Source organism: Gossypium raimondii, chromosome 7, assembly GCF_025698545.1.
Source record: "Gossypium raimondii isolate GPD5lz chromosome 7, ASM2569854v1, whole genome shotgun sequence".
NCBI lineage: Eukaryota > Viridiplantae > Streptophyta > Magnoliopsida > Malvales > Malvaceae > Gossypium > Gossypium raimondii.
The window spans coordinates 38,055,289-38,070,362 of NC_068571.1; the positions used below are offsets into that span (position 1 = coordinate 38,055,289).

The 15,074-nt window shown below is 33.0% G+C and overlaps 1 protein-coding gene and 1 long non-coding RNA gene across 2 annotated transcripts; one reads left to right on the forward strand and one right to left on the reverse strand.

Moving 5' to 3' along the window:
• The first annotated feature begins 4,575 nt into the window (after positions 1-4,575).
• LOC105792828 (uncharacterized) lies at positions 4,576-8,124 on the forward strand. The gene is made up of 3 exons (XR_001133361.2): positions 4,576-4,799; positions 7,108-7,182; positions 8,081-8,124. It is a non-coding gene; the product is annotated as an uncharacterized LOC105792828 (long non-coding RNA).
• A 45-nt stretch (positions 8,125-8,169) lies between these two features.
• On the reverse strand, positions 8,170-9,575 carry LOC105792817 (NAC domain-containing protein 90). The gene is made up of 3 exons (XM_012621620.2): positions 9,174-9,575; positions 8,782-9,077; positions 8,170-8,685 (listed from the first exon to the last, which is right to left on the reverse strand). Exons 1-3 carry the CDS (start codon positions 9,322-9,324, stop codon positions 8,392-8,394), a joined length of 741 nt encoding a protein of 246 aa, XP_012477074.1. The 5' UTR covers positions 9,325-9,575; the 3' UTR covers positions 8,170-8,391.
• Positions 9,576-15,074: the final 5,499 nt, after the last annotated feature.

Genomic DNA, 15,074 nt, shown 5'->3' on the forward strand with positions numbered 1-15,074 from the left:
ATGTAAGTGGTTTTTAAGCCCGTTTTTTATGATTTTTATGTTTTCGGGATCGTTGTAACTTAACCTAGCTAACTAGGGGACTAATATGCAAAACTATTGAATATTTTGAGATTTTCCATTGATGAAAATGCTAGGGTTTTGAATTTTAATGGAAGAAAATGAATCTTTGTTGTTAAATAAACAACTTTTGTTAAAGGAATTTTAATAAAATTACTAATTAGGGGTTAAATTGTGAAATGTGAAAATTTTGTGTTAAATGTGTGAATTTGTGGAGTGTGTAGGCTGCTATAAGCATATAGTAAATTCAGCTAGGCTTAGATGTGGATGAAATTGCATGAATTTCATTTTACGAGCTTAGGAACTAAATTGTAAAGAAGTCAAAAGTATAAGGGCAAAATGATATTTTTTCCATAACATGAATTTTGGGATTGAATTGAGTAGAATGTGAATTAAATTAGTTAAATTTGCTATATATAGATCAAGAAAAACAACACTCTGAATTAAATCGAGGAAAAGATAAAGTAGTAGATTGATCAATCGATTTTTTTCGTACTAATTCGAGGTAAGTTCGTATGTTAATAAGCATTAAATTATACGTGTTTTAAATGCTTTATTATTATAATTGTAATGATATGACTCTATGGAAATACTCGACAAAGATTCGACGACTTATGCATTGGATCTTGGTTGAACCTTAGGAATAGATAGGATACCAATGACATGTCATTAAGGGTTACCGTGTTTTGGGTGTTGGTCTCGTACGTCCTACCGGTGGCTGAGTTTTCGACATGTGTTACGGTTACTTTACAGCTTGTATGAGCAGCACCGTGTAGCTATGTCTTGACTGACAACTTGTGTGAGTAGACCCAGTGATGGCTCGAGAGTAAGCATCTATATGAGATATGAGATAGAGGTGGTTTCGACCACATATTGGCACTTAGTGTGTGAGATACCCGAATATCCGATAGTATTCCAAATGGTTCAATGGGCATAATCAAGATACGAAGTTATACGAGATTGAAACAAACTAGTAGAGGTATTCATGTGAAATACGAGAAGTAATTCATTTTGATATATTCATACATGGCTAACATGATTGTGGATTATGTGTTAGGCTTTGGGCCAAATGGAGTTAATCTATGTCTTAATTTTTGCTTATATAGATTGTAAATGAATGGTAAGTTGTATTTCTAGTTATACGAACTTACTAAGCTTAATTGCTTACTCTGTTTTAATTTCCTTGTTTTATAATGATTCAGAAGCTCGTTCAATTTGGAAGTTGTTGGAGATCACGTCACATTATCAAACTCTTATCTTAGTACTTTGGACTTTATATTTTGGGTTAAATGGCATGTATAGGTATTTTAGCTAATGTGGCCTATATGTTTTGTTGTATATTTAGTCAATTGATTTGGCTTGAAAATGGTATATGTGTTTATATGTGGTGTATAATTGCTATATGAATGCCTTGCTTGTGAGATTGTGTGTTGGCACTAAATGGTTGTGTTTTAGATATGTATGTATGCTAAGTTTTAGGCACAATGTCTCATATATGTGATTAACCATTTAGGTAGACTTTGGAAGTATATTTGGCATGTTTAAAAGTGGTCATATAAATGTGCTTATGGATATTATGTTGTATGTGTGGATAGTACATGATATAATCTTGATATTGGTTGGTTTTGAGTGTTTATTTATACCATGGTTATGTGCAAATTGATGTGTATATGTTGGTACCAATGTGGGTGAGGAATATGGCTTAGAAAATGACCTATTTTTATCCACACAGGCAGAGACACGAGCGTGTGTCTCAGCCGTGTGTGACACACGGCCAAGTGACACGACCGTGTGTCCCTTGATACTTCTATAGAAATCAAGTCGGTAGCTTCACACGGCCTAGAACACAGACGTGTGGCTTGACTGTGTGGCACAAGTCAGTATACCCTTTATTTTTCACACGGCCTAGCACACGTTCTGGAACACGGGCGTGTGAGGCCATTTCGAATGATGCACGGCCTGACACATGGGCGTGTGGTTGGCCATGCGACCCAAGTTAGTGAGTTACATAGGGTCAGACATGGGTTGAGACACGGCTGTGTGTCCCCATTTCGAATGCCCACACGGCCTAAGACACGGGCGTGTCTCTTAGCCGTGTGAGACACACGGCCTGACCACACGGGCGTGTGTCCCCTGCACTTTGAAAAGTTTTAATGTTTTTTTCTAAAAATTTCTTGAGTACTCGGTTTAGTCCCGAACCACTTTTAATGTCTATTTGGGGCCTCGAGGGCTCGTATTAGGGACTGTATGAATGTATTTGAATAGTTTTTTATTTGAATGATAATTTATTATGAAATGTATAATTGTTTAAGTTGTAAGTTCGGTAATGCTCTGTAACCCTGTTTCGGCGTCGGATACGGGTTAGGGGTGTTACATTATAACATAATTCAACTTAATTTCATACCAATTTTCTATATCAGTTAAGTCATTCAACTTTCTATTCTATTCAATTTAATCTGTGTCTCAATATTCGATCTCAACCAAAGAAATTCAATTAAAAAAAATCCAATAGCAACTCACCTCAATATTATATAATGCAAATGAACATGAACATGTAGAAAATAGATGGTTCCAAATCATAGAAACACAAACCGAAAGCTCGCGCCACTCGTTGTTGACTCTTGCCTTTCCTTTCCTTCTCAACGGTATTGCATCGTCTTTAGCTACGAATAATTTTTAAATAATAATACAATAAAAAAATTCCATATTAAATCACATTCAATTTCAAATTCATACATATTTTGTAATTTATTCAATTTAGTCCCTAAAATAAGGACAAACATAACTTTCAATTTAGGGCCTCGGATTAAAATCAAATTTCACCAAAACCCATTAGGGACCCTCTATTTTTTATCCTTACAAAAAGTTCTCAAAAATTTTACATTTTATTCAATTAGGTCTTTAATGTACGTAATTAACAATTTAGTCATTTTCTTAAACTAAATTTAATTCTATCAAATTCACACCTAATTCTTCAAGAAATCAACAATGGTAACTTTCTAAATCTTTAACAGTTTCAAAAATTGGTATATGAGTTAGCTAAATCAAGCTCTTATGACCTCAAATCCATAAAATTTACAAGAAAATGACTAGATTGCATGACCTATTATAAAGCCGAAAGTTTGACGAAAACCTTGAAATTTTCTTCCTTTCTTCAATGGTGGTTTCGGTTGGGAGAGAGATTATAAGCTTTCATCCCTCTTAACATATATATAATATAATTAGTTAACTAATTAACTTAATTAAGTTTAATTAATTATTAAAACATGTTTAGTTTGATTTAATTATAAATTAGTCATAATAGATACCATCATTATGTCCCACCATCTATATAAATTACATTGGTTTATTTACCCTTTTAATCCCTTGGATAATTGCTATCTAGGTCTTCAATCCATTTCTTAATTAAAAATTTATAGCGATTGGAGTTTTACAATTTAATCCCTAAACCTTAATTACTCACAATTTTGCTAAATCACTTAACCAAATTTCAATTCATCAATATAATAATTCCATAATATCCCTATTTAATATTTACAAACTCAATTTACGGAAATGATATCTCAAAAATCGCAATTTTCGATACCACTAGCTTTCGAGTTGTTATATATAACTATAATTTATTAATTAAATAAACATAACATTATAAATTAAAAAAATTGATTTACAATACCAATATTACCTCTATTTAACTTGGATGAATAATAAAAAGTGAAAAAAATATAAATATAAAAAGATCATTATGTCCCTATTTATTTCTAAAACTCCCTTAAAAGTTGGTTTTATATTATACTAGGAATATGATCCCGTGTTGCGCGATTGACTTTTTACAATGAGTGAATATATTTTTTGGGGTAAACTTGGCAAGTATTCCTGCATTGACAATTGTTTTCACATTAGGGCTTAAACTTTTTATGGTCCAAGTTAATCTCCGAAGTTGACAATTGTTCAATATTGATGGTCAACAAAACATGTAAACGTTAATGACTAAATTTGACATTATTCCTTTTTTATTTACTTATATTGTTATTTAAAGGGTTGATTCACTTTAACCGAGTTTCAACTCAGTTCTTTTACAAAATAAAAAACATTATTATAAGGATATTTTTATCATTTTATATTTAATATAAAATATAAATTTCAACTTAAAACAAAAATACAAATGTAAAATATTTTACTATCTTAATTTATTTTTATTTTTGAACAATCTCAATATAGGTTCTTATTCTATTTGTTCTTTTTGACACAATACTTAGAACTATCCATAGCCCCTCCCAACCTATAAATACGAGGATAATGCACTTCAGCGCACTTAAACTCACGTCTCCCTATATTGGCAACAATACACATCTCAATCGAGTTAAGACTCAATTGCCTATTTCAATTTATTTGAATATATTTTTATAAATATAATAAAATAATTAATCTAGCATAATCTATATTTTTTACTCCGTGCTTTTTTGATTTAGACATAAATAAAATAAGACAAAATGAAAAATCCAAAAGTTAGATGGGAACGGAATAGATAGACTGTTCAAAAGTCGTGAAGTTAACCATGGGCAAAGGAGCCTGAAAGCTGCCAACCACCTCACCTTATATGTTTAGCTAAACCAACAATGTAAAAAAAGAGTAGACAATTGTCTCTTTGCTGCCCAATGACCCATATTTCTCCTTTCATTGCCTTTAGGTTCTGCTATACCAAGGTTGGTGGCAAAAGTAAAGGGACCAAAAACAAGTCCAAGGTGAGATTTTTACTCAATTTTGTCATTACCAGTGGAATCTGAAATTTCATTTTTTGGTTATAGTTTGGGTTTGTCTAGAATGGAATAAATCTGAGTTCTTTGTTGTTTAAAAATGTTAAAAATTGGGCGCTTTATAATTTATATCACTCTCATTTGGTTTCTGTTCTTTAATGAGTGTTAAGTGTTTGATTGCTTGTGTTTCATACTTCTCCGAGCTCTACTTTTCAATGTAAAATTGTTGCGAAGAAGAACGATAGGAACGTATATGAGAAGCTAATAATCTCTTCCCTTGATCAGGCTGAGATTTTAAGACAAAAAAGAAATTGCAGGAATATGTTCTTCGTGTGATAATTGTGGGGACTAATTGTTGGATATTGGCAAACATAGTTGTTTCTTCTTTGAATTTTTGACTTTTTGTTTGAATTCTTTATTGTTAGTAAGGGAAACCATCTCTCTCATATTTACAAATGGCAAAAAAAAGGGAAAGAACACTGATGTGGTCATCATCATGTTTTAAATGTCACAAATTTGTCAAACAATGGACTTCGGTGAAATGTGATGCTGACTTTTTCTCAATTCAGTGATGACAAAAGTTCCATATTGGGTTAACTTTCCAGTCATGTGTTATCTTTTAACATATTTTAAACCTTTTAGAATAGTTTAGTATATCTAGTCCTTAAGGATTTAAGGGTCTGTGGTTGGCTAGTGGAAATACCCTTGAATAAGTTGTATTTAGTTTCTTAAAGACCATATCTAATTAAAGTATTAATTGACTAAGAGGAAGTTATTTGTTTCATCCTATGGAGCTACTGCTTTTGAACAATAAGCTGATGTCAGTGTGTGTATTGTGGTTGAAACTGAATTATATGAGACAAGAACTAATCACTTGTCTTAAAGTTTCTAGCTGCAATGGGTCGTTGAGAGTTTAAAGCTAAATCACTTGAGCTTCTCGGACAAAAGAAATGAAAAGAACAAAAGTTTGGATCTGTCAATCTTTCATATATTTCCGATTTAATTCACTGTCGTCTAGGAGAAGTTATGCAACACACTTTTACACAGTAGTAGAACTGCCAGAACACAGTTGACCTCTAATTTTCTCCTGAAATAAAAACTATTTTTGCTTGTAGTTTTTAGGACAAAGTCAAAACTATTGCTTATTTGCTCTCCATGAGAAAAGTAGAAACAGGAAGCAATGAGCTCGAAGGTTTTAATAATAGACTGCTAAAGCATTAGATGTAATGTACTTATTTGAATCTTGTAATGACTAAAGGAACACGCAATTACTGGAATTTATAGCCAGATCACTAGGCATTTTTCAGACAGACCAATTTAGTGTTGATGACTCTTCAAACCTGAGCTTGTAGGAAATGAGGATAGACTTCCATATGATTTCATGTTATATTGAGAACTTTTCTGGTAGTTTTAGAAGCTTTCCAGATTGTTCAGCATATATAAGTGGAGAGAACGAGTTGATGATGTATACGTATAGACATAGAGATGCAGCAATTGTCAAGTCTGCTAATTATGCAAGTTGTGACGTTTACCTCAGTTATAGATGTTGGCTATAGTCTGTCAATGAGGTACAATTTCTTAATTAATGCTATGAGTTTTATGAGGTCAAAAGAGCATGAAGAGAGGCCTAGGTGTGAAAATTATTTGGTTCGGAACATACTTGGTGGGTACAAAAAACATGTCATTAAGTTTCTATCATTTGCTCAATTCTTTGATCATGAGCTGCTCGAAGAAGAAGAAAAGGGATCAGTCAGGGCTGTGCACGAACATGTAGTGTTCAAGTCGGTAGTTTGGTTGCAAAACAAATCATTCTGTGGACAAAAGAAAAGACTAAAGGAAAACTTTGATCCTACAATGAATTGAAGTGCCAAGAACACATAGCATCAATATATGTATGATGTCAAAAAAACATTTCTAGGAAAGGTCCTGTTGGGAAGAAAACTAGCCCACTCAGGTGGCGACAGGCAGCAATAATTTCTTCAAAGCTCCCTAGGAGTTATTTATTTAATCTTTTTGTCCATGGAAGGAGCAATGCGTAATGATGATGTATAACCAATTTTTAGGCAGATTGTGATTGAAACTTCTTTCTACGCTGGTAGTTGTCCCATGCAGGGCAGAGGTCAAAAAATTTGAATAAAACATTTGGCAGGTTCCATTTTCAAACATGTTGAATTCAATACAACGAACCATGGTCTACGTGCATTCACCAAGTGAAATTCCTTGTTTACTTTTTATTTCATCATAAATCTATTAAATCATTTAACTACTTTTACATTTCATTTTTGGTTCTCTCCAGTATATTATATAGGCAACGGAACATTATCAAGTTCGACGAAGATTGACTACAGCATTGACCATTATTGCTTGTTAGGTAAGTAACCATTGATATTTTGAGATGGTTTGTTTAAAACTTTTGAAACGGGGTTGGCGATGAGCTGTCATCACTCTATATTGACAAGTGAACTTGCAAAGATTTTTCAAGGTTGAGATCTATAACCTAGAATGATCCAAAATGCTTTTCTGATCCTGTAATATCCTTTGTAAGACTTTATTTTTAGATTGAGTTATCTATGATCTTATGCTCATAATTGGTAGAACAAATCAACCATGAAACTTGAGTTGGAATAGGCTATATTTTTGTTTTATGCCTTCCTTTTGCTATTGTGCTAATAAAAAATTGAAGATTACCAGCTAAGCATTTTTATTGTATTGATACACTAGAACTATGTTGTAGAGGTGGCTTCTGGTTACAAGATGGAGCATGAATACTTCTGGTTGAGTCAGCACTCAAGCTTTGTTCGGTTTAGCTTAAAACTATATTACTCAAACTTGGTGCAAGTGTTAGGTACAGATATGTCCCACTTTTTCTAAGGTTTTCCATGTATTTGGAGGATTTTTGAAAGGTCAATATCCCCATACCCATTAATTTATGGATACGCACAGGATATAAGTGTCAAACACGCATACTTCAAGAAAAATGAAGGGTAATATAGCCCTACAAAACACCATCACCGAGGTCTGCATAAATATTAGATTATGAGCAATCCAACTCCTTGGTGACATAGAGGCATGCATGATTATGACTCAACAAAACTCTGGTTTAGATGTTTAGTGAGTCAACGAGCAGATGGGCTGACTACAAATTTTTCTTGTTTGTCCTTTATGATTGTTATTACCTTTTATGAATCCGCTGTTGTTCTGGTAGTCTTTCTTCTAACCTTGTCCTATTTCATCATTTTGTTTGAGTTATTTTGTTTGCTTGTCTTCAGGTGTTGAGTTTTACAATGGGATTCAGCAGAGAGTAACGGCAAGTGCATCTTCAAATTGAATAGACCTAAATAGCAGTGACAGATATCTCTACAAAAACAATGGGATTTTCCCTAACTTCGATTTCTCGAAAAAAAATTAATCCTATTTTACATAAAATGATCTCTTAAGATCTTTGATTATTTGTTATTACATCTACATTAACCTTCATGTTGAAGATGAAAAACTGCTACTTACTGAAGTTAGATTTTACTCGTGCTTTTTGGTACTATCCTATCTACCACATCAAGGAGTGGTTACTTATTAATGTTTGCTAAACTCCAGTCCAGTTCATTTGTTCCCATCCTAAGGGAGGTTCTTCGAGATCGTTAACCATCTCCCAAATATCATCTTCATTTGCCTCTGGTTGATCAGAGTGGTCTCCTCCAGTGTGTGAAGTACTTGAGGAGCTTGTTACCTCCATCATAGAGGCTCTCTCTGAAAATGTTGCAGTCCTATTCTCATGAAGTTGTGTTGCTTTTGATACAGGTTCGAGTGGGCGTCTATCAAATGCTCGAAAGCTGCCTGATACCACGTAGATTCGACACAAACTGAATTCGTGTCTCAACTGCATTAAGAATAGTTCAAGAAATGATTAGAAATGGGAGAAGTTCATATCGAGCTTTTGAGCCTGAAGAACAGTATGCAACTATATAATGCTCACCATCGGAGTCGTGGTAACAGCAGTCGGGTTGGGCACAGCTTCTATAGCTCTATACTCATTCATCTTCCATTTGGTTTTCTTCCCAGAAGGAGCTTTCCCCTTATAGAAAACCATTGTTTTCTTCATTCCGATCACTCGGTCATCGGAGGAGTAGACATAGCTGGGAGACCCTGTTGCCTTCCAGTAGCCAGAAGCAGTAGTTCGGTTAGCTCTCCCACCTCGAGCTTCCCTCTCTTGTCTTGGTGTGAAGTAAAACCATTGCTCAGTGTCTCGTCTACAACGCTCCCCCGCAAGCTCTGCGACAAAAGAAGGAACATGTTAACTTACTAAACCGGTCAGTTTTAAGCATGTTTAAAATTGAAGAATGTAATGAGGAGTGAAGAAAGCAATACGAGGAAGGTCCCATGGCTCGACATCGTAAATGTTGAGAACAGGAATAACACTGTGCATCTCTTGTCTCCGGCCGTCTAACTGGTTGCGTAGGTAGAAGGAAACTAACTCTTCTTCTGTAGGAAAAAACCGAAAACCAGCTGGGATCTCCATTAGCAGTACGTCGTTCTTAGGGGGTTTTTTTGTTTTTATAATGTCCTTTGCTGAGCTATGCTTTTTCTTTTGGGTGGAAATGGCTGTTAAATAGGGGGGATGGATGAAGGGAGAGGGATTGCCGAGTGAAATTGGAAAATTGGGTTATGTTTAGGATTGGGTAGAAACTTCCACGCGGTTATATGATGAAACATAATGTTCTTTTCTCCCTGTAGATTCCCTCATTGCTTTCTTCCAATCAAATCTCATGTTGAAGCAGTCAGCCTCTTCTCTCTCTCTACTTATTTCCGCATTCTAATTAAATTGTTGATTAAATTACCCATGATTCACTTTAATTTTGGATTTATCTCTCACACCTTTACCCTTTACAAAAAAAAACTATTACTTCATTTTAAATTAGTCCTTCAACTTTAAAGTTTTCTAATTACATCATTAAACTATTGATATTATTTTAATTAGTTTCTTTCGCTATTAAAACCGTTAAATATTACATGTCACATTTTTATGTAATTAAATTTTAAATAAAATTTTAAATAAATAGAACATTATCGCATCAATTTTAAAAGTCAAAAGGTAGATTTGAAAAAAATCAACGATAAACCTTTTGTAAGAATTTGAAAACCTCAAAATTAGGAGTTTTACAAATTTATTTTTCTTAGTTTTTTCCGTTTTAAACTTCATCATATAAGATTTAATGTGTCATTTAATAGTTAAATTAACGATTTTAATAACAAAATATCTAATTGGTATAACCTCAATAGTTGAAAGATGTAATTAAAATAATTTGAAGTTTAGGATCAACTCATAATTTAAATAAGTTTGATCCAGTTAACTTTTATAAAAAGCTATAATTAAATTTAAATAAAATAATTTTATTATTAAATAGTAATTTAAGTTGGACTGAGTTGACCCGAATTTGTAAAATGCTTGTCAAAGACTCGATATTTGCACGTTAATTTTAAAATCTTAATTTTTTACACCACGTAATCATCATTATAGAGAAAAAAATTATTTTATGAACCCTTTTCATCATATCGGTACCTACTAATTAAAAATAAAAATATCATCGGATGATGTGGTATTTTCCCGTAGAGGTAATGAATCTGCAGTATCCATCTGATTTGTTACGCATCTATTCGGTATTTATTGTAGTTTAGAGAGGACGACAAAGTCAACTTGTCTTAACCTGCAGTGCTTTACTTTGTGCTGGGATAATCAGGGAATTAGGCATCTCACTTTTTTTATTATTCAATTCAGTCCTCCAGCCTGTTTTTTTTTTGTCAGACCTGGGAAATATAATTTTAAGATGAAACAGTTCTTTTAATTCGAAGATTAAATAAATAACACTGATTATTGTTAATTTCACCTTGATGATAAAAAGATTTCCACATGATAAAAAGATTTCCACATGAAATTTCCCATGGTTTAAGATAACACTTGATTGTTTGAGGCGATAGTAAGTTTAAAATTTAGGGTTCAAGTTAAATTCATACATGATATCATTATCACATATAACTGCTTAAGCCCAGTTTGACTTAAAGTATAAGCTTAGATTTTGTCTAAATTCGTCTATATTTGTAAATAATTAACTCAAGTTTGTTTAGACTTGTTCATTAGAGCTGAGTAAAAAAATTGAAAATTGACTCGAACTGAGGTATTTAAATGGTTTAGGGAATGCAAGTTTAAAAATTGCGATTACTCAAAAGTGAACCAAATTCTATATTTGTTTTTATGATATAAAATAATTTTTTATATTTAAAATAGTGGAAATAATTTAAAAGTTCTTAAAATATTGTTTTTAGAAATATTTATGAAAAGACTTAGAGATAATGTCTAATAATATATAAAAGTTAAAAACAAAGTTCATTTTGTCAAAATGAGTCTAAAATCCAAAACCAAAAATTAATATAGAAAACAAAGATTACCTCTACCACTTATATTTTTTTTAATTTTTAAAATGATATACTTATTTTTAATATAAATAAATATGATAGGACATAAAAAGATATGATAAACTTGTGATTTACTTAAAAACAGTCTATTTATGTTTAGATAAAGCGCCAAAAAGACATTGTGTTGAGTCATTTTCTAAGCTGAAAAGAGAGGATTAAGTTGGTTGGTTGAGGACCAAGTCTTAGCATATTTTAGTGTAAATGACACAACTATATAATTTATAAATCCATAAATTGTACTTGATGTTCCCAAATTATGACATTTCTTCTTTTATCCAAACTTTTTCTTTCTTTTCCTAAATTATGTGATTTATCACATGGTAAACCTGATATGATTTAAAATAAAAATGTAACATTAAAATACAAAAAAAGGATGCCGCATATATTTATTTTATTAAAAAATAACATTAATTTAATTAAAAAATAACTTTTTTCTTTTACTTAGATAATAATAAAATAATATTTAAATACCAAAGAATGATGTTTCACCCCATTGTTTACCAAAATGGTATGGTTTGAAGGTGGTGGCACCACCATTGTTTTTGCTGGCAATCATAACCCCATCATTAAGCATATATGTATATATATATTTAAGTGATGGAGGATGTAGGAGAGGCGGAACCTATATGTAGTTTATATCAGTTAAAATATAGGGAAAATACGAGTTGGGAAAAATAATTTTTAAAGGCTAGAGGAGGGAACTTGATAGGCAACACCTGACAGCACCTCTCTGCAGCGGAAGTGACCACACACTCACGGGGTGTGACGGCCTGAACTGGCCGATTTAGGCCTTACACGTGAAAAAAAATGAACTTTATAATAGGGGTCATAGTCCCCTCAATTGTAAAAAAATGAACTTTATAACAGTTTAGGAGAAGAGAAGAAGGGAAGAGGCAACAAAGTAGAGAAGTGAAGTGTTTTGAAAGGTTAAGTTTTATTTTTGTATTTTTTTTGTTTAGGGTTTTAAAGGGAGGAGGTAACAGGTTGTTGTGGTTTTAATATTTATTATATATTTGATTTAGGGTTTAGGGTGAAGGAGGCAACAATAAGTTTTTTGAAAGGTAATTTTTTAATATTTATTATTTGTTTGATTTTGTGGTTTTGGAAGGAAAGGAGACAACAACAAATATTATTTTAAAGGTACATTTTGTTTTGTAGTTATTATTTACTTGTTTAAGGTTTTGTAATTCACATTAGTTGGATTTGTAATCTTTTTATTATTTATTTGATTTTGCCACAAAATTCAAAAAATTAAATACCAAAATGGGGTACCCTACAAATTAATTACCAAAATGGGTCGTTTGCTAAAATAATAAATATTGAAATGGGTTGTTTGCTACAAATTTGTACGGTGACTCGTTTTGGTATTTAATTATTTTTTAGATTATTGTGGTAAAAAGGCCAAATATGCCATAAATCCGAGATGAGATTTTAAAATAGAAAAATATGTTCTTTGTTTTTCTTCAATTAGAGAAACTATCGAATAATTTTAATTTTTATATAGAATTAATTTATACATCTTACGTTAAATTGATTGAATACTAATTAATTGAACTAAATTTGCTTTACAAATTTTTACAATTCACTTACGTTGAATATCATTACGTAATAAAATTTTTGTTATTGGGATAAAAATTAAAAAGAAGAAGAAGATGGTTTCTAAAAATAAATGATAGACTTACATTAGTGCATCCCAAATTACATTGTTATTGATTTGTTTATATGAGTAAAAATATTATTAATTATTCAAAAATAACATACAATACAAAATTCATTATCTTTATTTGTTCAGGCGATGATTAAATTTTTTATTTGAAACTGCGAACATTAAAAATGAGTTCTTTGATTACAGAAATAGGTCACACATCAAATACGATTAATGTGTTGGTAATAGATTTGTTATTTGTTATTCACGAGTCCTCCTATAAAGTTCCACACCATTTTTTATTTAATTGGGATATATTAACTATCGTGGTAATTTAGTATGGCCAGAGTCCGTACCGCGTATTGAGGGACCGTGTCAACGGTGTGGGCTATTTGTTGGATGAACGTTTTATGCCATACTTGGAGGCATTCGAACTCGGATCAGTGGTATTGATCCGTATGTTTGATTTGAAATATGACTTTATATCCACTTTGGTCGAGTGGTGGCGCCAGGAGACCTACACATTTCATTTGACATATGGGGAGTGCACTATCATATTGGAAGATGTTGCACTGCAACTCGAGCTCCCAATTGACAGTAGTGTGATCACGGGTGTAAGTGCAACGTTCAAACTGGCAGCCCTTAGCTATGACTTACTAGGACGCTCGCCCGGTGATGGTGGCAATAAATTTACGAGTTTGAGATTTTCATGGTTAAATGTGAATTTCGAGTATTTATCGAGTACTGCCACTAATGGGAGGTGATGTGCGTCACTCGAGCATATATAATGCATATGATAGAGGGTGTACTCATGTCAAACGCAAATAACAAGGTTCACTTGATGTACTTGCCCCTTTTATCTGATTTTTACGCTGCCTGTTCTTATAGTTAGGGTTCAGCAGTACTAGCGACATTGTATCGGGAGCTTTGTCGACGATAAAACACCGTGCTGTGAACATAGGCGGATGCCTAGTATTGCTCTAGTCTTGGGCACTTTACAGTATGACATTCTTGGCATTAGTTGCTCACTAAACATATGTCTTCCCACTCATGAATAGGTGATAATATTTAAGCATTACAAAAAAAATTTTGCTTTTTTTATTTATGAAAATTTGTTCTAACAAGTTTAATTTTTTCGTAGATGGAGTACTTCTCTAAGTATCGGGAGGTCATATACGCTTCCGATTTATCGACAGATGATTGAGACATGCATCGGGGAGGGGGTAGTTTTTACTATTATTCATTACATGTACTTACTTTATTTATGTTAATTGAACCATGTTACTATAACCTTGTTATTAATTATGTAGTTCATCTGGATGTCATATTCTTTTCCGGACATTGCAGCTATTATTACCTCGTCTACTCATATCCATTCACACTTATGGTGTATTAATGCACCTCTGCTAATTTTTTTAACAGTCGAGTGGTATAACAGGGATCGAGTACTACAACAATTCGGGTGTATCCAATATATTCCGGATGTTTTATGGAGTTTGGGGGTTGTACATAGAATTAACAAAAGGAGGAAACAAGACAAGAATTGGGCACTAGAGCATGAAAAATATATTGTATTGTGGAACGATCGGTTGAGACGGAGACCTCGAATAAATTATACAGTTGATTTGTGGCCCTTAGAGGAGTACCGATGTTGGTACATGGTGAGTGGGAAACCTTTTTTATTTGGTGGGAAAATAATACTAGTCCCTCTACATATGCAACGACTAAGGCACCTTTCGCACACTATGACTATCCGCCTTCTGCACCCGAACCCGAGTGGTATTATTCAAAATCTGAAGGTAGTTCCTTTCATCCGGACTTAGGGGTCGATAACTATTTTTCGGGCTCGTTAAGTTACGCATATCAGTCAGAGATTCTCGGTTCCAGTTCTAATCATTCGGATTTGAGATTACCGATAATTTTTTATATCTTCAGTACATTACCACCCCAGTACTCAACCTCTCCCACCTTTGGGACATACGGTTTCTCGAGTATGTTTAGCACACCCCAAGGTTCATCGATGGATGTTGTGAATGATGTTCCAGGTGAGGGTAACAATGACTGCCACGAGCACCCTTAACGTCAACGTCGGGCACCACAATGGTTTACCCTTCGGACGACACCATCGAACCATCAATTTTAGGATGTGTAAT